General features: G+C 35.1%; 1 protein-coding gene across 6 annotated transcripts in view; it reads left to right on the forward strand.

The window, feature by feature from the left end:
• The window catches only part of USP47 (ubiquitin specific peptidase 47), a 126062-nt gene that overhangs the window by 52510 nt on the left and 47505 nt on the right, over positions 1-26047 (forward strand). For all 6 annotated transcript variants that reach the window (XR_014268205.1, XM_082478105.1, XM_082478104.1 and 3 more), the window contains 6 exons: positions 861-974; positions 2408-2546; positions 7528-7624; positions 11650-11795; positions 12350-12429; positions 14701-14850. Coding sequence is in view for 5 of the 6 variants with exons in the window: in XM_082478105.1 (XP_082334231.1) it covers positions 861-974; positions 2408-2546; positions 7528-7624; positions 11650-11795; positions 12350-12429; positions 14701-14850 (726 nt within the window). In the remaining variant the exon portion in view is untranslated. The remainder of the gene's footprint in view (positions 1-860; positions 975-2407; positions 2547-7527; positions 7625-11649; positions 11796-12349; positions 12430-14700; positions 14851-26047) is intronic.

Below are 26047 nucleotides of genomic sequence, written 5' to 3' on the forward strand. Positions count from 1 at the left end.
GATATTCCTCATGTCTTTGAAACATTAAAAACATTTAATGAACAAAATAGTTTTAAAACAAAAGAGTAGGGCATTCATCACATCCCTCATTTTTCTCAACAGTGGACTGGAGTGTTGGGTGAGTATGGCTTGGAGCATGCAGAGCTCTGTCTCTCATCCACCAACTAGAGTGTATCATCAGAATGACAGCCAGGGTTTAAATTGCCTACCAGGTAAAAGAGTTAGGTGAAGGCTAAACATGTTAGATGTTTAGTTTTCAAAGGAGTGATCACTTCTATCACCCTGGGATCCTCTGAATCCTGGCAGTGGACTTGAAATAGGTATCATTTACTAGGACAGGCTTTTCCTTCTGAAGGAAGGTCTTTCTGAAGGTGCCCATTTTTTAATGTTACATAATTATTTGGGTTGGGTTGCTTAGTGTGTTTCCTTATGTGGGAATTCTCATTATATTCCTATATCAAAACATGTTTTTACAGTTTTTAGTGATATAAAATAATCTTTAGTTAATTTTCATGAAAACCCATTGAATACTATATCGCATACATTTTAGAGAACATCGAAACAAATGTTTACAATTCTTTTTTTGTGTAGTACTTCAGTTTTTTAGATGTTGGGAAATGTGAACAGCTGGGATACCTGTCAGTATATGCCCTGTCACTGGGCTTAGCCATCCCAGTTCCTGAATAGATGCGTTAATTCCAAGCCTAGATTAATAGAATTTATCAGAATCTTCATTAAAAAAAAAACACTGTTTAAGCCCAATAATTGTAGATATGTGTCTATTTACATATTACTTGTTTTATTTTATTATTATAATTAATGTTTCTCATAATCTGAGATATCTTATTTTATGCTTGTAGGCTCCACTGGATCATACCAGTGACAAGTCTCTTCTTGATGCTAATTTTGAGCCAGGAAAGAAGAACTTTCTGCATTTGACAGATAAAGATGGTGAACAGCCTCAAATACTGCTGGTAAACTCTTCAGAAAGCCCTGTAGTCATAATTTTTGTGCACTGTCACCTACTACTTGGGAAGCAATTTTCCAAAGGAAGGAGGAGAGATGTGTTTTGCAATTTATGTATAATAAATTATTTTTCTGTTTTCTGTTGGCTTGTTATAGGTATGTATGTTAACACGGTTACACTGGGCGTCCATAGCACTTTGTTTGTGTATATAGTCTCTTGCCACACTGAGAATCACCACTAGAACAGGGATGGGGATGGGTCTAGGATCTCCTACTGTGTTTCAGTGGCCTTTTGTTTGGTTAAGCATTTGCTTGGTTGGTGTAAATCTTCGGCAGTTTTGCCCAGGTTTTCTGGTATTTTGGTAGGGGAACAGACCCCCAGAATTATCTACTCTGCTGTTTTTGCTCCCACTCCCCATCCCCCACCCCCCATTTTTTTGGAATGACTAGTTTGTAAATTCTTTGCTTTATTTCTGTTCTTTTAGTGTTTGCTGCAATTCATATTTCAATAGCCTTTCCTGTCTGGTTCAGTGGCTTTAGTGATCGTCAAATCTAGTAACTCCCAATTTGAGAGAGATTCATTGAAAAAACCTGGTCTGATTTACCTTGCTGCTTTACAGACTGAGGAAACTCACAGAGTTTATGGACTTTTTCAGAACGCTTCTCTTTAATGAAACTTTTCTCAGGAAAAGTTCTTCTGTTTGATGCTTTTCATTTAGAAGTCTATTGTGAACTAGAATGCCTCTCTGGACAGTAGACAGTAATTAAACACAGGACATCCATACAGAAGCAATGCCAGAATATGTTCTGACTTTCCTTAATCTCATTGTTTATTTTTATGACATCGTGAGAAGATTTTGATTAGTCTGAGTGACATTGAAACTAAATTAGCTATTAATTTGGGGATTCATGTTTTAAAATGCTTAGTAATTAGTCTTCAGCTCTTACTTGCTTGTGCTGATTTTATATCCCTTACTCCTTTTGGACATCTTCCTCATTAATAGGAAGTTTCTTATTGGAGACAATAGGAGACTATCCATTTCATTCAATACTTATTGAGTGTCCCTTACCTTTCAGGCCTACTTAGCAAGGATAATGTAAAAATAAATGATAAACTCTGTCATCAAGGAGTTCACAATTGTACTCTGATTAATTAGTACCAGAAATCTCTTCTCTCATGTAAACAAAATTTGAAAAAGAATTAAATAAAATTGAGAAAGTAAGAACTTTGGAAGGAGACCTAAGCATTTTTTCCAAAGTGTGTTATATTGGGCATCTTTCAAACCTTCCTACAGGAAATAATGAGGGTATATACTTTGAATGTCTTGGTGGTACCAGTAATGCCTTGTCTCTTTTTCATTGCCTCAGGAATTAGTATGCCTTTTTTCATTGTTTTAGCAATATTTACCACTCAGTAAATATTGGTTATGCTGCATTTTAGGAGGATTCCAGTGCTGGGGATGACAGTGTTCATGACAAATTTATAGGTCCACTTCCAAGAGAAGGTTCTGTGGGCTCTACCAGTGATTATGTCAGCCAAAGCTACTCCTATTCATCTATTCTGAATAAATCAGAAACTGGTAAGATATATTATTGTTGTCATTGTTGTATTTTCATAAAATCATAGGGCATTAATCCAGAGTAATCTTAGCGATCTCAAGCCTAATCTTCTCATTTTATGGATTAGAGAAAACAGACCCAGAGCAAGATCGCTAGTTAGCAGAAGCAAAGTTAGAACAAGAATGTGGTTTCCCTTTCCCTCAACCCATTGTTATTTTTACTGTATTGTTACTGCCATTATTTAGTAAAAAATATTAAATATTGGATTTTGAAGGAAGACTTTTCTGTTTGATAATTTTCTATCTTGAATTTAATCTTAAATTTTTGAAGTTGACTTCCTCTGGAAAGGAATGTATCTCCGTGTGCATTGGAATAGACTATGGCAGATACTTTCATGTGGAAACAGATGGGCCAGGCTTATTTTATCAGAAATACTGTGTTATATTCTAGTTTAATCTAATCACATGTTTGAAATTAATCATGTAATTTAAAAATTCCTGTTAGCTTTTTTCTGAATATGTTTAAACCTATATTTTTGAATTTTTTTCAATTTATTGAGCTAATGGAATTGCTTTATTTATGCAGTTTTATATTTATTTATATATAAGACTGGTTAATTGCCTGAAAATATAATCTGGATACTTTCACATATCATTTTATCTTAAACATTTTCAGTAGGTAGTATTCATGTTAAAAGAAATGGAAACAGGCTTAGAGAAGCCTTTGATTATATAGCTAGTTAATGGTATTTCATGTTAGGTATGGCTTCAGAGTATTTACTCTTAGAACTTTAAAACAGAGATGACTGTAAATATTAGACACAAATATCTAGTATAAAAAGAAAACTGTAGAGTAATATTGTAGATTTTGTTTTAATGTGTTCTGTAATCTTCCACTTACTATATTTTGTAATTGAAATGTAGAATAATTTCCTCATAGCTAATCTTTTGTACAGGCTTAATGGTGTATTTGTTCTGAAAATGGTAAAAACTGGTCGTGTTTGGTATTTAGGATCATTTATATCAATAGAACTTTTTGCAGCAAACTACCAAGAATAAAAGAGAATGACAAAGTATCTTTCTAATTATACTGTCTAGAGTGTAGTGATTATCAAATTTTTATTTCTTTAAAAATCATTTTGAGATACTTGTTAAAAATGTAGGTTCTGAGGCATTACTCCTCCAAATACTAAGTTAGTTGCTCTGCAGTAGACTGGATAAATTGCGTTTTTAAAAAATAGATACCCTAGATTATTATGAGATAGTTGGAATACTTAGAGAAAGTTCCAGATTTAACAAGTCAGGATTCTTGAAATTTTTGCTGTGTATTCTGACAACCAACTCAGTCCTTATGCAAGAAGTATTTACAGAACTCCTACTTTGTGCTGAGTACTGTATGGCTCTCTGATGCCTGTAAATTCCTAGAGACCAAAGCATACTTTAAAAAAAAAGTTCTCCTATTATACGAATGTAATACATGTTCATTGTCATATTGTAAAATGAAAAAAGTGGAAATCACTGACAGTACTATTAACAGAAACTGCTTTAATGATTTTGCTTATTTTTGTCTTATCTTTCCTTCATCTGAATGCTTTTAAGAAAATGGGGAAATCATGTTGCGAGCAGACTTTTAATATATATTTTTTCGTGTAATACTATATGAGGAGCATTTTTCAATGTTATTAAATAGTATTTTAATATGGGTTTTAAGTGACTGAAGAATAGTGTTTCATTATATGATTTAGATAGTTAAACTGTAATTATTACCTATGTTATGATGAACATACTTATACATAAGTTTTTATTTTCATCTGTGATTATTTCCTTAGAGTAAGTTCCTAGAAATTGAATTACTAAGTTGAAATTTATTAAAAATATTTTTAGAGGACTTTGATATACATTGCCATGTAATCATAGTCTTCATTCCCAGCTATTGTTCCTCATACAGCTCTTTTCCCTACCAGTACATTTTCCTCCGGTGTTCTGGGGTACTGCCTTTCTGAATTAAAATAATCTGTACACATCCAGAGGAGCTGGGGGTTCAAAAAGTGTTCTTTTAAAAAAATATTTGTTTGTTTATTTGTTTATTTGACTGCACCAGTTCTTAGTTGGGGCACACAGATCTTTGTTGCTGCATGCGGGATCTTCTTTGTGGCACGCAGGATCTTTAGTTGTAGCATGTGGGATCTTTTTAGTTGCGGCATGCGGGATTTAGTTCCCTTAGTTCCCTGACCAGGGATCGAACTTGGGCCCCCTGCATTGGAAGTGTGGAGTCTTAACCACTGGACCACCAGGGAAGTCCCAAAAAGTGTTTTGTTACTGACTATTGAATTTGCATTTTCCTTAAGAAATTATTGTAAATGTACAAAATGTTTTTATTGAAAAATGCTCTCATGATTTCAACTCAGGGCTGTAAGAAAACATTTCTCCATAATGCCGTGAGGCTGAGGACTTAACATATTCTTTCCTGTGTCCCTTGCCTACCAACTGCTCTGGTAGCCAGCCACTGTTGATAGGAGATGGTTGGGGGTCGGGGGAACTTTAAAGAATAAGGAGTGGATTGAAGGCTGATGTGGACTCTCAGGTGATTAGAAACCACATGACTGAGGTATTTCGTCATTTAAAACCGGGATATCTTTCCTTGGGCAGTTTCTTTCACAATTCTTTTCGTTTTATTTTATCTACTTTAGGAGTTGGCCAGTTTCATTCTACTTCATTTGGCCTGTTCGAGTTCTCGTTCATTTCTTGTTGGTTCTGTTCAGGATTTCTTTCTGCATTTGCCATCTGCAGAATGGCATATGTTCTTACGTTCTTCTCCCTTAACTAGCTTGAACTTACAATATTGACTCATAACTATTTCAGATAGAGGGCCCACTTGATAACAGTTATCATTTGAAATTACAATATTGACTCATAACTATTTCAGATAGAGGACCCACTTGATAACAGTTATCATTTGAAATTTGCTGATTTAGACAATGCATAATGACAAAAGATTTCTATTCAGTACCATTTTATCTTACTAATCTCACTAAAACCTTCATACTTTTGGAAAATAGTAGTACATTTATTTGAGACACTGTTCATTCTGTTTAAATGTGGTGCTGAGTCAGGTACAAAAGACCATAGGTTTCTATATGATTCTTATTGCTAGTGGTAAAGTAAACAGCAGTGGCAAAAATTATTACTCCGTCCTTCCCTTAAGCCCCTCCCCCACCACCTTTTTTTAAGCCCAGGGAAGGGAAACAAAGTCACAAATAAATGATACATGATTGGTTTTAAGGTACACAAAGAACAATAGTAGTATTCATTTACCTTTTAAGGCTACAGGTAGAGTGGAGGAACTGGGGGAAGGAGATGGAGAAGAAGGGAAATCCCAGGCAGCCTCAGCTGAGAAGAAGGAGCAGAACAACCTGGTCTCCTTGCTTGAGTGCTGTCGTTTGTGGGGAAGAGTCCGTTTATATAACCTAAGAATGAAGTAATGCTTTTTATTATTAATAATCAGTCCAGATATCGTACAGATTTGTATTACTTGTAAGTCATATGCACTTCTCCCTCATGTGCACCTGCTGCTATGCTAAGTAGTAGGATAGATAGAGAAATCAGATTTGACCCCTCCGCTCACAGTCTGTTGGGGAAGCCATACAGGTAAATAAACAATTATAGAACAGAGTAGGACAGGGTGTTGTGAGAACAACTCAGGTGGGGCATGCTGGTTAGGAATTGAAGCAGTTTATAAGTATATAACAATGTAGAGTAAATATATAAACATGTATACATAGTATTCTTAAAGATGGAAGGCACTAGAAATCAAAGCTTGAACCTTAGTCCAGAGTGAAAGATAGGTAGCTACTTGGTCTCTTCTTAGAATTGTACAAGCGCAGATAGCATGGAATCTATTCCTCTTTTCCACAGCTGACCAAGGTTCATTGTGCATTTGTTGGTCCTTTCATCACCTTCATTAGCAATATAGTTTATCCACAGTGTTTACCATTTCTTAAGATATTTTTGTTAATTGGGAAATTGAAAAAGTATTTCAAAAAGCTTCAGTGAACGCCTTTGGCATGTATTGAGAAAAGATTTAAGTTTTTTTGAGATAACCAAGTTTTTCAGTATTACGTGGAAGTAAATAAGTTTAATTATTAAGCAATGTGTTTACCACATTTTACTAAAATAATCAGGTATAATAAAATGATGAGGCTGGTTTGTGTGCATGTGTACCTCATAAACTGGGCCTGAATCTACTTCAAAGGAGAAGTTCCGAAAATGTTCTCAACAGTGGCAGCCATTTCCAATTAGGTATATAAAACTAAGTACTTAAATAGTTCACTTGACTTTTGAATGCATGTAAGTTTCTCCTTTCCTTCTCCCCCTCCCTCGGTTCCCCCCTACCTCCGTCTCTGAGTTCTCTTCTTACTTTAATAGTCACTCTTTGCATAGCCTGCTGATCTGTGGGATTTCATACTTCATGGATGTGTTAAAACAGTGGAAGTCACTCTGAGTTTGTATACAGTGAATTTATCTCATGTTGTTAATTCTTGGTAGAAATTGGTTTATGGGGCCTGATGACTGGGATAACTGGTTCGGTACTATCTTCGTTTGTTGGGTATATATGATGTTTAAAGTGAATATGTTTATACTTTTCCATTTTAATACACAACTTTTAGATTTGGTGAACAAAGATTATTTTTGTCAAAAAATACTATATTAAACATAACCCTCTTAAAGTTTTATTAAATGCTATGTAATATCCATGTGTATCTCTGGACATATAGCAAGATGTCCAAAGATCCTGACTTTTTCTGAGAAATAAGGTTTACATAGTGCACATATTAGCAAAAAGGTCTTTCTTAGGTGCTATTGAAACAATTGAAATAATTTCCAACTGTAACCTTAACCTCTCAATTTTTACTGTGTAGTAAATTCTTATTAAGTTTTCTTTTCATTAACTTTTTGATGTAAATGCTGATTTATGTATATTTGTGTGTGCTTTTTTTTAAAGGATATGTGGGATTAGTAAACCAAGCAATGACTTGCTACTTGAATAGCCTTTTGCAAACACTTTTTATGACTCCTGAATTTAGGAATGCATTATATAAGTGAGTATTCAAAAAAATTCTTAAATAAAATTGATTTAAGAATGAAAATATAGTTTTTAACTAATTAAGTCTATCTACCTTCTTGCACTTATTTGTTAAGTTTGGGGCATTTCTCACTTCTTAAAACATACCTTGAATACTAAATAAAAGGATCTTATGAGAGACGAGCATATGAAAAATTTGTGGGGAGAGAGAATCAGAAATGCATAGACAGCAAAAGGATAAAGTTGATAAGATTTATGTTTAAGATAAATTATTGTATTTAAGCTTCCTCACTTTTAGCTTTAATGCCTTTGTGAAGAAATAAGTTATCTGCTTTTGGAGATAATCTGGATGTGTATACCATATTCTTTTTTTCGTCCACCTCTCAATTTAAGAAACAAAGTTGTCTTTTTAAACTTGCAGATTTTGTTTTTAATTAAAATACAGTGCAGCTGTTCTGGTGTTTGTGTGTGTGTGTGTGTGTGTGTGTGTGTGTGTGTGTGTGTGTGTGTGTGTGAGAGAGAGAGAGAGAGAGAGAGAGAGAGAGAATGTATTTTTAAAAGAATGTATGTATATCAGATACTTTAAAATGCTCTATGGAGGAAGTCCATATTTAAATAAACCCTAAAGTCAGACATTTATTTTTATGGGTATCCTATTATAATACATTTAATACACTCTCACTTTGTGTATTTCTTTACAGCATACGTAACTTATTTTTTAAGACATTTTAAAAGTACAAATAAACTGATTTTTTTTCTCATTTTTGTGTTACTTTTGAGTAACGTCTTTAATTACTTTTATTACTGTAAATATTAAACTATTTTTGGAACTTTTGATATTACAAACAACATTATATTACCATTGCATTCATATGTAAGCTCATCATCTGAATTTACTTGTAAAAATTGGCCTGTTTTTCATTCAGCAAGTATTTGTTACCTAGTGTTTATGTGCTAGGCACTTGGTAGAGAGAGATGAAGTTAGAAATAAGATCTTTGTTTTTAAGTAATTTACAGATCTCTTCACAGTAGCAATATATGTATGTATAAAATAGTTTAAATAACATTTAAGGATGGCTAAATACCCTGAGAGTTTAGAGAGAAGGGAGATTAATGAAACTTGGAGAAGTGGCTTAGAAGAGCAAGTAGAACTTGAGGTAGGTCATGAAGATGGTATGGTTTGGCCAGGTAGAGACGAAAAAGAGGGCCTTGTAGACAGGAGGACTTTCAAGAGCAAAGCTGAGTAATAGTAAGTGCTACCTAAATGTTTGTTATTGTTAGTTTGTATCAGGTACTGTTCTGAGCACTTTACATATAGACTTATTTAATTCTCATGGTAACTGTATGAATTATTGAATACATGCTGTTATCCACATTTTACAAAGGAGGTAACTGAAGACACAGAGAGGTTAAATAGTTTGCGAGACCACACTGCTAGAAGTAGCAACCCGCTAGATGCCAGAATTTCCATTACCCTATTCGACCTGTATTGTAGTTGATGCCACTAAGTACAACATATTGCAGGGGCCTCTGGGAGATCTGCTTAAATGGAGTTTTTGTCAGAGTACTGGAAGATGAGGTTAATAGATGAAATCTAGAGCTTGTCCTCAAAACTAGAACAAACTCAGTAGTCCATGATAATGTGCCTGCTCTGGGGAGTGTTGCTTAGGAACAGGGATCCCAGGAGCTTAACCATGAGTTCCACCCTGGAAGAGGTCTGTAAACATATAGCTCTGTGGAGAAGAGTAAGAGCATAGCCAGATTGATTGATTCAGCAAACATATGTTGCACACTTATTGTGTGCCAAGCACTCTTTTAGGCACAGAGATTACAGTGGTGAATAAGACAGAGTCCCTCCCTTAGACCTTCTGTAGGTCAGCCAATAGAATGAGCTCATTTCACAGTCATGTATGCCATGAAGAAAATCAGGGCAGTATGGAAAGAATAACTGTCGAGACGTAGGGTGAGTAGTTAGGGAGGGCCCCTCTGAGGAAATACCATAGAATAGACTTGACAGGAGTCAGTCCTGTGAAGATACGGGAGAAGAACATTCAAGGCAGAAGAAACCGTAAGTGCAAAAGCCTTTGAGGAACAAAAATCCATCGTGACTGGAGCCCAGTGAGTGGAGGGGGAGTGAGAGAGAAGATTAAAGAGGATGCCTTAGAGACTGTGAAAAGAGAATGAAGCTTTTTGCAGGTGGGGAAACAAAGCCCAAGAGCCTGATGATGTTTCATAATGTAGAACTAAGGAAGGAATGGCTCCTTTAAAAAGCTGGACCTCGCTGGACTACAGACAGGGTAGCACTGGCATGAAGGATAGAGTTCTGTTTGTTAATTTTCTTCACTTGCTACATAACAGCCAGAGAGAACCTACCACTTTAGGTGTGTAGGCATGAATTATGGAAAATTTCAAAATATTAAAAAATAGTGAAATAGTATAATGAATCCCTCTGTACCCATCACCCAGCTTTGGATATTATCAACTCATTATCAATCTTTCTTGTCTATAATCCTCCATTCTGATTATTTGGAAGCACATACCCAATCATATCATCTGTAAATTACAACTCAGGTCACTGCTAAGATTTCCCTGATTGCTTCCTAATATCTTTTTTAAACATTCTGTTCAAATCATGATCTAAACAAGGTCTGTGCATTGAAATTGATTGATAAGACTCTTAACCTAGAAATGCAAACCAAAACTACAATGAGGTATCACCTCACACTGGTCAGAATGGCCATCATCAAAAAAAATCTACAAACAATAAATGCTGGAGAGGGTATAGAGAAAAGGGAACCCTCTTGCACTGTTGGTGGTGGTGTAAATTGATACAGCCACTATGGAGAACAATATGGAGGTTCCTTAAAAACCTAAAAATAGAACTACCATACGACCCAGCAATCCCACTACTGGGCATATACCCTGAGAAAACCATAATTCAAAAAGAGTCATGTACCACAGTGTTCATTGCAGCACTATTTACAATAACCAGGACATGGAAGCAACCTAAGTGTCCATCGACAGATGAATGGATAAAGAAGATGTGGCACATATATACAATGGAATATTACTCGGCCATAAAAAGAAACGAAATTGAGTTATTTGTAGTGAGGTGGATGGACCTAGAGTCTGTCATACAGAGTGAAGTAAGTCAGAAAGAGAAAAACAAATATCATATGCTAACATATATATGGAATCTAAAAAAAGAAAAAAAGTTCTGAAGAATCTAGGGGCAGGACAGGAATAAAGACACAGACGTACAGAATGGACTTGAGGACATGGGTAGGGGGAAGGGTAAGCTGGGACAAAGTGAACGAGTGGCACTGACATATATACAGTACCAAATGTAAAATAGATAGCTAGTGGGAAGCAGCCACATAGTACAGGGAGATCAGCTCAGTGCTTTGTGACCACCTAGAGGGGTGGGATAGGGAGGGTGGGAGGGAGACCCAAGAGGTAGGGGATATGGGGATATATGTATACGTATAGCTGACTCACTTTGTTATACGGCAGAAAGTAACATAACACTGTAAAGCAATTATACTCCAATAAAGATGTTAAAAAAAAAAGAAGACTCAACCTATTGACTTTTAATCCCCTTTGATCTTTTTTCCACATTGCAGTTTATTCCTTGAAGATATATATATATATATCAAAAACTGATGGCATGTGTCCTATAGTTTTTCACAGTTTGGATTTTGATGGTTGAGTGTCATAGTGTCATTTAATATTCTGTTCCCTGTATTTTTGTTAGTTAATAATTAGGACAAGAATCTTGACCAGATTCAAGTTCATCAATTACTTTCAAATGACCTTTGCCTTTTATTCATGTTGCCTTCTTATGCTTTTTCTTGTGAAAGTCTAAATTTTTTCTAAATTTATGAATTAGAGAAAGACTAATGTTTCATTAGATATTAATAGCTTCAGTTAATATCCAAAGCCCCCAGAGTTAAGATCTTAACATTTGTTATGATAATATTAATTATGCTTTAAAGAATAAAGATATTTTATAGGTAATTTTCAAACATTTCATTTCAATAGGTGGGAATTTGAAGAATCTGAAGAAGATCCAGTGACGAGTATACCATACCAACTTCAAAGGCTTTTTGTTTTGTTACAAACCAGTAAAAAGAGAGCAATTGAAACCACAGATGTTACCAGGAGCTTTGGATGGGATAGTAGTGAGGGTACTAATTCTCTTATAATGATAAGTATTTGTAATAGTCAAAGGAATTCTGAGAGACCATATTATAAACAAATGACACATATTAACATCTTAATTAACTTTACCTTAAACCTTTTGATTGCTTTTTGCTGGCATTTAAAAATAACTTATTTTTAAAATTTAAGCTCTGAGGCATAAATTTTTGATCAATTAAAATTTTCTTGTAAAGTAAGTTTGGTTATACTCTATTTTTATGTACTTAAACTAAAATTTTAAAAGTGTGTTGGCTTAGATTTTTATTAACATATTTCTTGACTCTACAGTGAAAAATAACAAAAATAGCAAATATTGTAGCACTATAGAGCATATGCTATTTATAAAGTGATGAGCTCTCGTGATTCTTTTCCTTGTGATTGCCTTTTTATGACTATAATATATATTTTGTGTTCTTCTGAAATTTAGCATTATTTTATGTAGACTTTTCCATATTTCTGACAATTTGCTTTTAAACAACAAATTAATGCTTCATTACACTAAGTTAATAGCTCTTTTTAATTAAATTTTATCTTAAAATAGCTTGGCAGCAGCATGATGTACAGGAACTGTGCAGAGTCATGTTTGATGCTTTGGAACAGAAATGGAAACAAACAGAACAGGTAATTTATCTCTCAGGTTGAGGGGAGTGTTTTCTAATAAATTATTCATTACCTTAAAGTGACTTTATTCTATTGGAATGTTTTAAAACTTGGGCATTAGTCCAGTTGTCAAAGTACTGACAGTTTCCTCATCTTTAAAATAAGTTGGGCCCTGTGATCTAGATGATCTCTTTTTAGCAAAGAACTAGGTAATTCATACGTGTGTGTGTGTTTTGGGGATGATTTTTGGACAGTATTTTCAGATATTTGCCAAGTAAATTAGATGTTTTATCTGTAACACATTGTAAAGTATATTCATCTAGCATTACCTTCTTTTTTTTTTAAATTTATTTATTTATTTATTTATTTTTGGCTGTGTTGGGTCTTCGTTTCTGTGCGAGGGCTTTCTCTAGTTGCGGCAAGCGGGGGCCACTCTTCATTGCGATGTGCGGGCCTCTCACTATCGCGGCCTCTCTTGTTGTGGAGCACAGGCTCCAGACACGCAGGCTCAGTAGTTGTGGCTCACGGGCCTAGTTGCTCTGCCGCATGTGGGATCTTCCCAGACCAGGGCTCGAACCCGTGTCCCCTGCATTGGCAGGCAGATTCTCAACCACTGCACCACCAGGGAAGCCCGCATTACCTTCTTTTTGACCAGTGAGGTATAGTCATGCTTTTGACACTTAGGATCCTTGTTAATCTGACCCTATTCTTCTTATCCAGTGGAAGGAGGAATGGGTTAGAAGTGGGAGAATATTAGATATATCATTGGGGTGAGACATAAGGCTGAACTGGATGGGGCTCAGGACTCAGTACAGAGGAGGGTTTATGCTAGGTGTAGTGATAGAAGATCACTAGGGGTAAAAAAGGGGAAGAATCTGGAAGGTAGCCTGGAGGATCTACTGTCTGATTGGAACTATTATGATGGCTTGGACTAAAGTTTTTCAAACTAGATTGTGATCCATTCATTTATGAAATAAATTTAGTGAATCAAGACCAGCACTTTAAAAAAAAAGGAATAAAATAGAAAAGTATAAGAGAAGCATCACATAAGTAAGGGTAAGTATTGTTTTATGCAACTTTTGTTACAGTTATATGTACTGGGTTGCAGTGTAAATTATTTTCTTACTGTGGGTTGCTATCAAAACTGTTTGAAAAACACTGGATTGAAACACGTATAAATGCCCTCTCAGGTAGAGAAGACATAATCAAATATAACTGGGGCAGGTGAATGAAAAAAGCTTCATTAAATAGTATTAGAGTAGACAGTTATGGTGGATCCTAATTTGAAGGCTTATGAATCCTAGATACTTGAAGAGGTATAAATTTATGAAAGAGGTAAACTGTAATATGCTTTCCCTCATCTATTCTTAAGAGATATTGGAAAAAATTTTAAGTTCATTTAGTGATCTAGTTTCTCTGCATTATCTATAGGATTGTATTTTCATAACTTTATGTAGATAGTATTGGGGGGTGTTTCTTTTTCGTAGGTCTGAAGGTACCCTTCCTCCTCTTTACATCCCTGTGTGGGTCAACATTTCTATTAAGACCAGCTAGGGCATTCCTTCTGAGTTTCCAAGTTTGGGTACAAGAATCTTGAGGCAAGACATTCACATGGAGGTTCCTTACTTAAGGAGTTACCTGCCTCCTTTGAGCCAGAATAGCCCCAGTTGGCTAAGTTTGGGGAGTAGGTGAGATCCATTCTTTTAGGTGAGGATATTTTGAGGGAGATGGAGTTTAAGATTTTTTTTTCAATTTCTGTACATTTTAAAAATTACAGTATATTTTTCCTTAAAGTTGTTTTATGTGTATTACTGAAAGTTAAAAAGTTTTATTTGTACCTTGAGATAGAGGATATGATTTTAGAAATCAAAATATATTATTGCAAAAGTGGTGGTAATATATGTTAAGCTATAAAAGTAGCCAGTTGTTTATCTGTGTGATTATCAGTATGCCTAAAATGATCAGTTATGATGTATTCTCATCCTAATGAAAAGATAATACGGGGCTTAGTAGTAAAATAAGTTGATAACTGATTTCAACAAAACACATTTTAATAGTGGGATTTTTAGTAATGTGAGAATTGAAATAACTTTTGCACATTCTTAATTTATTTTGTTTTTGTTAAACCTTGATTTTTTTCTATAGAATTTTAGACTAGATAAATCTTAAAGCTTTCTAAAACTTCAACAGTAAGAATCAATATCCTTTTGAAAATCATTCTAAAAGGCATAAAATATTGGTAACTTACTTTTAAGGAACGCTTTAAAAAATATAAATGTTCTTATTTTTTAGGCTGATCTTATAAATGAACTGTATCAAGGCAAGCTGAAGGACTACGTGAGATGTCTGGAATGTGGTTATGAGGGCTGGAGAATCGACACATATCTTGATATTCCATTGGTCATCCGACCTTATGGGTCCAGCCAAGCATTTGCTAGTGTGGTGTGTACCTTTCAGCTGACTGCTTGTGTATCCATACACAGAATACATAATAGCACAGTGGTATAATATATCCTAAGGTAAGTATCATCCTAGATACACCTTCTTGGGTTGTTAGACATTCCTGCATTTAAACTAGCAAGATCTAGAAGATTTTTGACCCTCCAGTGAGTCCTAATAGTGCATGTATAAGAGGGGAAGTATATGCAGATATACTGCCTCATGGCTCAATCTTTTATTCTTTCTTAGAGGTGACTAGATTATTTCACTTTATCTTTTTTTTTAAAGCTCTAAACAATCTATTTTATGAATGGTACTTTTTTTTTTTTTTGGCCTTGCCGTGTGGCTTGTGGGATCTTGGTTCCCTGACCAGGGATTGAACCTGGGCCCTTGGCAGTGAGAGCATGGAGTCCTAACCACTGGACCGCCAGGGAATTCCCTGTAAGTCTACTTCTGTGATTTTTTTTGTTTTGAGGGTATTGTTTTGTTCCATTGGAAAAATAACCTCTGGTTTTTATGACAAACAGAGGCCACATTTTTTAAAGGAGCATCCCTATTCTAAAATTTAATTTTAAAATGACCCAGGTATTATATAAACAGAGATAATTTGAAGACTCAGAACTATATATAATTAACTTAGTTACTTATATATTGAGTATCAAATTGGGCGATTAAGATTTTCTCATTCCTCCTTTTGTTATCTATTTTTAACTGCTTTTTGATAATTTTATTATTGCATTTTATTCTTATGTTTGTGTATTGAATTGCTTATACAAAGGGAGAGTCATGGAAGGAATTAGAGTTCAGAAATATTTATTTGAACCTGTAATGAGCCAGGGGAAACTTTCAAAGCTAACTAAGATATCTGAAAAAGTAGTATTTCATCATGATGTTGCTTTGGATCTTACTTATGCTGCAGTCAAGCCGATGGTGGCTTCACCTAAAATCAGTGTTCTTAAAGCTAGTCCATACTTTAGCCTCTAAAATAGTGCTACAAGTATGGTTTAGTAGTCTGGCCTCTAGGACAATTGATGCCCTTTCTTTTTTTTCTCCTATTTTTATACGACTTACAGGAAATAATCAGCAAGAAGTTATGGAATCAGTCAGTGGGAATCCAAAGTAAAAGACCTTTTCTGGAGAGTGGAAGATCAGGCCTCCTTTGCTCCACTGTTTTTCAGTCAGCTTCCTGAATAGATTTGAAAAATTTTGTTAAGTGCTTAATAGTACCCTTTGTAAACTGCCACTCTGGGTATATGAGATTGGCATTGCTTTGAGTGGCTAGTTTTATTTTTCATTTTTGTTTTGTTTTCACTTTATTTATTTTGACAGTTTAAGGTAGAAGTGACATACTGAAAAATCATTAACATATGTCTTTCAGTGACTTATCTCCTAGCTCATTTTAAAATATTGGCATTTCTTTAACAAAATATACTAGGGAAATAGTAGTCCCAAGTGATGTACACTATTTTTTCTACTTTATTTATGAAAGTATTTTTTATGTAAGATTTTTCACATATATGTTCAGTTTAGTTTTCCTTTTTTTTACATATTTATTGAATGTTGAGAAAGCTCGTTTTATTTGTGTTATGTTGGAATCTAATATTTGAGTTCAGCAAATATAATTGCATAGCTAAATCTATATGTTGTAATTTATTCACCTGCTGAATCGTCACCACTCTCTTCAGTACATTATAGACATAGCAGTGGAATGATTTGGAGGATATTTTTGGAGAAGTGAAGAAAGTCACATTTCTAAATGAAATTCTCCAAATTCTCTCCTACACTGATACATGGATGACGATGGTGGTGGTGGTGGAGATTATTCAGTGGGAATTGGAAGTTACAGCTATGAAGCAGTATGTGAGCAGGTTTATAACACACATGCGCTAATAGGGCTTGCAGAAGGGAACCTAAACCTTCCTAGACTTTGCTGGAATCTCTTGAGGGAAATTACAGCAGGTGAAACTACCCAAGATAGGGGTTCTAAGGAGGATACTACCTTCAGAGAACTTTAGTTAGAGGTAAGTGTTTCCCTTTATTTTCTGAATTCAAATTTATAACCTACACTTGTTAAACTGCAGAAATCATCATATAGCATCTAAATTTAGTGTTATATCACTGCTTGCCATTGTGTATTTTGTTAGTTCTATGTGTTTTAAAAAGAATTTGGTATAAATGTGGATTGTAAATATCTAGTTAAAAGAAACATTATAAAATCTCATTCAAACTATTATAATATTTGGCCTTAATTTGAGTTAAACTTTTTTAAAATTTATTTTTCTACTTTTATTAAGGGTCTCTGGTATGTTTGCCTTATTGGCTGTGTATACATATACACATAAACATACTTGAATACATACACACATATATACACACATGTACTTACGTACACATACAACATTGATGGTTATATGTTCTGCTTATTATATATTGTTTAGTGAGCCACAATACTATAGTTATGTGTGTTCAATGAGGTTAACACCTGGCGTTTAATTTCAGATAATTAAGTGTGAAGTTCTGTTAAAAATGAAAGTTGTTTTTTTTTAACTTCATCTGAAACATCCAATTTCTGGAGTTGTTTTATCTCCATGTTTAAGTAAACTTGAGAATAATATTTAAGATTAAATTAGAATGGAGTTGCCGCTTAGTTAATCTATCATTATAACATCTGTAATCAACTTTCATGGTTATTTTTCAGCGTGATTGATAGCAGACTAGTTTTTTAATAAGTGCTAGGAATCGTGTATAGTTTTTTAAAAAGCTTTTCATCCTAATATTTTCTTTGTTGAATCATTTCTTAGTTATTATAACTACAATATTTGTTAAATTTCTGGTCTTCATTCTACCTGGCCAAGTAGTGAAAAGGGTTCTTCTGCCATTCTGTCTCTCAGATTGAGTTCTGTTCAACACTAGTCTCCAATGGGATTTAATAGTTGTTTGGGAGAAGGCTTCTGATTAAATAAATTTGGGAAACTGTGTAACTGTAATTCTCTTTGGGAAGTTTACAGTGCATGTTTAATTTTAAATGCCCTGAGTGTTCCTATAGTAGAGAAATTTGTTTAACTGGGTTTAACCAACCTTATCTTTTCTCTGTGGGACATGTCAGTATTTCAAGAGACACTAGGATTCTAAGGAACATATTTTGTGAAGCTCTGCATTAGATTAAGGTGATTTAAGGAAGTCTCTACTTTGTTACATTAACATTTATATCCTTGGGACCTTGGAGGGGAGTGAGAATACTAAAATATATGTTATAATTTCCTGTTGTTTTACATAGTTTGTTATTAATGTTGAAAAATTAATATCAGCTGAAAGATTGTATTAATCTTTTAAAAAACTTGATTCTCAGTGATTTATTAGGTAATTACAACCTTTTATTTTCACTGATTAGAGCTGTCTGCATAAAACCAATCTCTCTGAACTTTATAATCAAAGAAACCTTGAATCTGCTCATTGCCAAGCATATTTGAGAATGTCTTATTATAAGAAGATACTCCTAAATACATTCTAATGATACATAAAAATTGGAAATATAATTTTTATTGGTTAATTATGAAAACATTTCATAAATTAAACAAAAATGATATAGCCTCATATGTTTGACATTAACTAGGGAAGCTTTTCTACTTAATAGTAAATTTTATTTATTTAAAAATTTTTTTAATAGTAACTTTTAAACACTATCTTGTTATAGATACCCTTTGTCATGTATTTATTGAGTTGCTTGTTCTGTGGCAGGCACTGTTCTAGACCATTTATTTTAGGGTAGTTTTATTTTCTTTTGGGGTAAGTACATTTAAGTATCTGTTTATTATGACAAAATGTCTGAAATTGGATTTAGCTGTATAGTTCAAAAGTCTGAAATTGGATTTAGCTGTATAGTTCCATATAGTGTCCTTGGAAAGATCAGATTATGTACTTGTTCCCTAAGTAAACACAATTTAACAATCATTTTAAAGTTTTGAATAGAAAATGGTTAAATTCATAAGTATTTACGAAATCATAAGTGTTCCAAGTATTTAGTGTACACAAGTTTATATCATAAGTGCTACCCTGATTTAACAGGTAATTTGGACATTCTTATATGCCTGGCTTAACCACATAATTCATTTGGATGGTAGAGTAGTCCAAATTTGTCCAAATATGTAAGCATCACATAAAGAAAACTCTCTTCCACAGACTGTATCCTCATTTTTCCAGGAATTTGTGTGGTTGGACATAGTGGGAACCAGTTTAAAAAGTGGGGACTTCTGCTTTCAGGATGATGGAGTAGATGTACATTGCCCTATTCCTCCCGCTAAAACAACTGAAAATCTTGAACATTATATATAAAATAAACATAAGAAGACTGAAAGGTGGAGAAAAGGCATAAAGACTAGGGACCTCAGGATTCAAGGAATGACATGGGGTGAGTTCCCTGGGTTTTCTTTTTGCCTAATATATCCCAAGCTTGAAGATGATGGCAGGCTGGAAATAGCAACCAGCACAGACTAATAAGCCTGCTCTCTCCACCCAAAAGACTGGGAAAGACAGAAAAGGTAGCCAGTAACTGCTATGCTCTAGCCAAACACTGCAGAAAGACTGTGGCCCCAACCCTAACCCATGCCAGCCAAGGCTGAGTAGGGAGCCTAGACTTCCACCCTTATGAAGTTGTAACAAGGCTGTCCAACCCCCTGCTGGGGTGATTTCAGAGAAGATTGAGTAGGGAGGCAGGAGTTTCTTCCCTGCTCGACAGTACTGAACCTCCCCACTGCCATTCTCCCTTTGCCCTGGTTAACTGTCATTAGACACCATGTGGGGAGCCTGGCCTTACACTCCCACCTAAACAGTAAGGAGGTGCTCCTTTTCCTTCCCACTGGAATAATGTTAGAGGAGGCCTAGGTGGGAGTCAGGACTTTCACCGCTTCCCAGGAGTAAGGAGGCTCTCCCTCTCCTACCTGTGGTGTTGGTGGAGGCCACAAAGGGAGCAGTAATGAGATACTCCTGCCTCTCACAGCCCAGGTGGTGTCAGCGGAGGCCTACTGAGTAGCCAGAATCCCTACCCTTGCCAGCAGTAGTGAGCAACCCCTCCCCACCACCAGTTTCAACATTGGCCAAGTGAAATTGGACTTCTACTCCCACCTGGCAGTAATTGGGCAGGAACCTTTTCCCCAGCTGGAACAGTGTCAGAGGAAGCCAGCTAAACTGGAAGATTTAAAATAGGGTCCAGAATATCATAATACCCCACATGTTCAGATTTCAATTAAAAAAAAATCATTCTATATTCTGAGAACCAGGAAAATTTAATTTTCAATGAAAGAAGAGAATCAATAGACAAAAACACCAAAATAACAGATGTCAGAATTATCTGACAAATATTTTAAAGCAGGCATCATAGAAATACTTAAGTGAGAGTTCCTAAACCCACTTGAAACAAATGAGAAAATAGAGAGTCCTGGGGAAGAAATAGCAGGTATAAAGAAAAATGAAATGGGAATTTAGAACTGAGAAATGCAAGAACCAAACTCAAAAAGTTAGTGGATAGGCTCAACAGCTGAATGGAAGAGACAGTGTATAATCAGTGAACTTGAAGATAGAACAATAGAAGTTACCCCATCTAAATAACAGAGAAAATAGACTGGAGAGGGGATAAAGATCCTCAGGGACCCATGGGACTATAACAAAAGGTCTAACATTTGTGTCACTGGAGTCCTGGAAGGAAAGGAAAAAGAAGGCAGGGCTAGAAAAATGAAGAAATAATGACTGAAGACTTCCCAAATTTGGCAAAAGGCATAAAGCCACAGGTCCAAGAAACTGAGCAGACCACAAACAAGATAAGCCAAAAGAACTCTATGTCAAGTTCAATTATAGCTAAACTTCTGAAAACTAAAGACAAAGAAAATATCTTGAAAGCAGTGAGTGAGAAAAGGTACTCTTTCTACAGGAGAAAAGCACTCTGATTTCTCAGAAGCAGATTTTTCATCAGAAACTATGGAGGCCTGAAGGCAGTGGCATATTTTTGAAGTGTTGAAAGAAAAGACCTGTCAACTAGAGTTTTATACCCAGTGAAAATATTCAGGAATGAAGGGAAAATCAAGACATTCTTAGATGAGGGAACACTAGGAGAACTTGTCACTAGGAGACCTACCTTAAAAAAATGGCTAAAGAAATTTCTCTAAATAGAAAGGAAATGATAAAAGGAAGGTATATTGGAACATTAGGAATGAAGAAAGAACATGGTAAGCAAAAATTTGGGTAAATACAGTGGGCTTTCCTTGTCCTCCTGAGTTTTCTAAATTATGTTTGATAGTTGAACCAAAATTGTAACACTGTTTGATGTGGTTCTAAATGTATGTAGAGGAACTATTTAAGACAATTATATTATAAATGGGAGAAGGTAAAAAGACATAGAGGTAAGCTTTCTATACTTCACTTGAACTGGTAAAAGGATGGGACCAACAGACAGATAAGTTTTGTGTATGTAATGTAATACCCAGAGCAACCACTGAAGAAGAGATAAACTCAAAAGCACTATAGATAAATCAAAGTAAAATTAGAAAAAATTTTTTCGGTCATCCACAGGAAGGCAGAAAAAATAAAACAAACCAAAAATTTTAAATAGCATACTTAGTTACATGTAAATGGTCTAACTATACCAAGTAAAAGGCAGAGATCAGCATATTAGATTAAAAAAAAGTGACCCAACAGTATGCTAGCTACAAAAACTCCCTACAGTATATTGGTATAGGCAGGTTGATAGTAAAAGGATTGAAAATGATATACCATGTAAACATTAATCAAGATAAATGAGGAATGGCTATATTAATATCAGGTAAAGTAGACTTTGAAGCAAAATTACTAGAGACAGAGAAGGGCATTATCTAATGATAAAAAGGTCAATCCATCAAGAAGACAGCAATCCTAAATGTGTATGTACCAAGTAACAGAGCTGCAAAATACATGAGGTGAAAGCTGTCCTACCTGAAAGGAGAAATTGACAAATCTGCAATTATAGTTGGAGACTTCAGTGCCCTTCTCAATAATTGATAGGTAGAATCTCTAGACAGAAAATTAGCAAAGATATGGAACTTAACAATACCATCAACCAACAAGATCTAACAGACATTTATAAAATGGTCCGCTCAACAACAGCAGAGTATAACATTCAAGTGCCTGTGGACTACATACTAGGGTAGACCATATCCTGGGCCATAACACAAACCTCAATTTAAAAGAATTAAAATCATAGAGTATATGTTTTTCAGCCACGCTGGAATCAAATTGGAAATCAATAACAGAAAGATAAGTGGAAAATCACCAAACATTTGAAAAATAAACAACACACTTAAATCCATGAGTCAAAGAGAAAGTCTCAAGGGAAATGTTTTTAAAAATACTTTGAACTGAATGGAAATGAAAATATAACATGTCAGAAATTTTGAGACACAGCTGAAGCAATACTACTGATAGGGAAACTTAGAACATTAAATGCTGCCCTTTAGCAAGAATTCTTACATTAGAAAAAAGAGGAATTGTTTTGAATCAATAATCTAAGCTTCCACCTAACCTGGAAAAAGAGCAAAAGAAACCCAAAGCCAGCAGAAGGAAGGACATAATAAAGAAAAGGACAGAAATCAGTGAAATTGAAAACAGAAAATTAATAAATGAGAGCTGTTATTTGAAAACCAATCTGATTGACAAACATGTAGCAAGACTGACAGAAGGGGAAAAAAGATAAGAAAAAATTTTCCAGTATTAAGAATGAAATTAGTACCACTACAAACCTTGTAGATATCAAAACGATAGTAAGGGACAACTCTGCAAACATAAATTTGATAACTTAGATGAAATGAGCCAATGCCTTGAAAAGCACAAAGTACAACTCATCTAATATGACTTGAATAGCCCTATAACTGTTAAGATGTTAAATTCATAATTTAAAATCTCTTAGAAAGAAAATCTGTAAGTTGGAATGGTTTCACTGGAGACTTGTACCAGACATTTTAGCACAGTGAACACCAGTTCTACACAACCCCTTCCAAAAAACAGAAAGGAAAGAACCCTTCTCAGTGTATTTTATGAAGCTAGTCTTATCCTCATACTAAACCAGACAAAGACAGTTAAAACTACAACAGTAACAACAACAAAAAACAAAACAAAACACCAAAAAACTATGACCAAGCCACTATTCTTTATAATACACACACACACACACACACACACACACACACACACACACACCTATATCTTTATTGGAGTATAATTGATTTACAATATTGTGTTAGTTTTTGCTGTACAACAAAGTGAATCATCTATATGTATACATATATCCTCATATCCCCTCCCTCTTGCATCTCCCTCCCACCCTCCCTATCCCACCCCTCTAGGTGGTCACAGCACGGAGCTGATCTCCCTGTGCTATGCGGCTGCTTCCCACTAGCCATCTGTTTTACATTTGGTAGTGTATATATGTCAGTGCCACTCGTTCACTTTGTCCCAGCTTACCCTTCCCCCTACCCATGTCCTCAAGCCCATTCTGTACGTCTGTGTCTTTATTCCTGTCCTGCCCCTAGATTCTTCAGAACTTTTTTTCTTTTTTTAGATTCCATATATATGTTAGCATATGATATTTGTTTTTCTCTTTCTGACTTACTTCACTCTGAATGACAGACTCTAGGTCCATCCACCTCACTAAAAATAACTCAATTTCGTTTCTTTTTATGGCTGAGTAATATTCCATTGTATATATGTGCCACATCTTCTTTATCCATTCATCTGTCGATGGACACTTAGGTTGCTTCCATGTCCTGGTTATTGTAAATAGTGCTGCAATGAACACTGTGGTACATGACTCTTTTTGAATTATGGTTTTCTCAGGGTATATGCCCAGTAGTGGGATTGCTGGGTCGTATGGTAGTTCTATTTTTAGGTTTTTAAGGAACCTCCATACTGTTCTCCATAGTGGCTATATCAATTTACATTCCCACCAACAGTGCAAGAGGGTTCCCTTTTCTCCACACCCTCTCCAGCATTATTGTTTCTGTATTTTTTGATGATGGCCATTCTGACCGGTGTGAGGTGATACCTCGTTGTGGTTTTGATTTGCATTTCTCTAATGATTAGTGATGTTGAGCATCCTCTCATTTGCTTGTTGGCAATCTATATGTCTACTTAGGAGAAATGTCTATTCATGTCTTCTGCCCAGTTTTGGATTGGGTTGTTTGTTTTTCTGATATTGAGCTGTATAAGCTTCTTTTATATTTCAGAGGATAATCCTTTGTCAGTTGCTTCGTTTGGAAGTATTTTCTCCCATTCTGAGGGTTGTCTTTTCGTCTTGTTTATGGTTTCCTTTGCTGTGCAAAAGGTTTTAAGTTTCATTAGCTCCCATTTGTTTATTTTTAATTTTATTTCCATTTCTCTAGGTGGTGGGTCAAAATGGGTCTTGCTGTGATTTATGTCATAGAGCATTCTGCCTATATTTTCCTCTAAGAGTTTTATAGTGTCTTGCCTTTACATTTAGGTCTTTAATCCATTTTGAGGGTTTTTTTGTATGGTGTTAGGAAGTGTTCTAATTTCGTTCTTTTACATGTAGCTATCCAGTTTTCCCAGCACCACTTATTGAAGAGGCTGTCTTTTCTCCATTGTATATTCTTGCCTCCTTTGTCAAAGATAAGGTGACCATATATGCATGGGTTTATCTCTGGCAAGCCAGTATTCTTAATGCATATAGATGGGAAAATCCTTGTCAAATTATTAGCAAATAGAATTAAACAATATATAAGGAGAATTATATACCATGCCGAAGTAGAGTTCATTCCAGGGATTCAAGCCTGTCAGTATGTAAAAAATCAATGACTGTAATCTACCATATTAACAGAAAAGAAGAAAATTCACATGATCATATCAATTGATTTAGAAAAAGTACTTGACAAACCTCAATATCCGCTTATGATAAAAAAAAACTCTCTAAAAACTAGTAATAGAGGATAATTTTCTCAACCTGGTAAAGAACATATTCAGAAACCTAGAGCTACCATCGTATTTCATGGTGAAAGACAGAATGTTTTCTCCCTAAAACATCAAGGTTATCTAGGCAAGGATGTCTGCTGTCACTCTTACTCAGTTCAGTACTGGAAGTCATAGCCAGTACAGTAAGGCAAGAAGAGGAAATAAAAGGCATACCAATGAAAGGAAGAAATAAAATTGTTTCCCCTCCTTTTTATTTATTTTTATTTTTATTTTTGAATTTTATTTTATTGATTTACTTTTTATACAGCAGGTTGTTATCAGTTATCTATTTTATATATATTGAGAGTATATAGCTCAATCCCAATCTCCCAGTTCATCCCACCATCACCACCACCATCCCCCCGAGCCTGCTTTACCCCCTTGGTGTCCATACGTTTGTTCTCTACATCTGTGCCTCTATTTCTGCCTTGCAAACCGGTTCATCTGTACCATTTTTCTAGATTCCACATATATGCATTCATATACGATATTTGTTTTTCTCTTTTTGATTTACTTCAGTCTGTATGACAGTCTCTACAAATGACCCAATTTCATTCCTTTTTATGGGTGAGTAATATTCCATTGTATATACATACCACATCTTCTTTATCCATTTGTCTGTCGATGGGCATTTAGGTTGCTTCCATGACCTGGCTATTGAACATTGGGGTGCATGTGTCTTTTTGAATTATGGTTTTCTCTGGGTATATGCCCAGTAGTGGGATTGCTGCATCATTTGGTAATTCTATTTTTAGTTTTTTAAGGAACCTCCCTACTGTTCTTCACAGTGGCTGTATCAATTTACATTCCCACCAACTGTGCAAGAGGGTGCCCTTTTCTCCACACCCTCTCCAGCATTTGTTGTTTGCAGATTTTCTGATGATGCCCATTCTAACTAGTGTGAGGTGATAACTCATTGTAGTTTTGATGTGCATTTCTCTAATAATTAGTGATGTTGAGGAGCTTTTCATGTGCCTTGTGGCCATCTGTATGTCTTCTTTGGAGAAATGTCTACTTAGGTCTTCTGCCCATTTTTGGATTGGGTGGTTTGTTTTTTTGATATTGAGCTACATGAGCTATTTATATATTTTGGAGGTTAATCCTTTGTCCATTGATTCATTTGCAAATATTTTCTCCCATTCTGAGGGTTGTCTTTTCATCTTGTTTATAGTTTCCTTTGCTGTGCAAAAACTTTTAAGTTTCATTAGGTCCC

This window comes from Balaenoptera physalus (assembly GCF_965194825.1).
Source record: "Balaenoptera physalus genome assembly, chromosome: 10".
Lineage (NCBI taxonomy): Eukaryota > Metazoa > Chordata > Mammalia > Artiodactyla > Balaenopteridae > Balaenoptera > Balaenoptera physalus.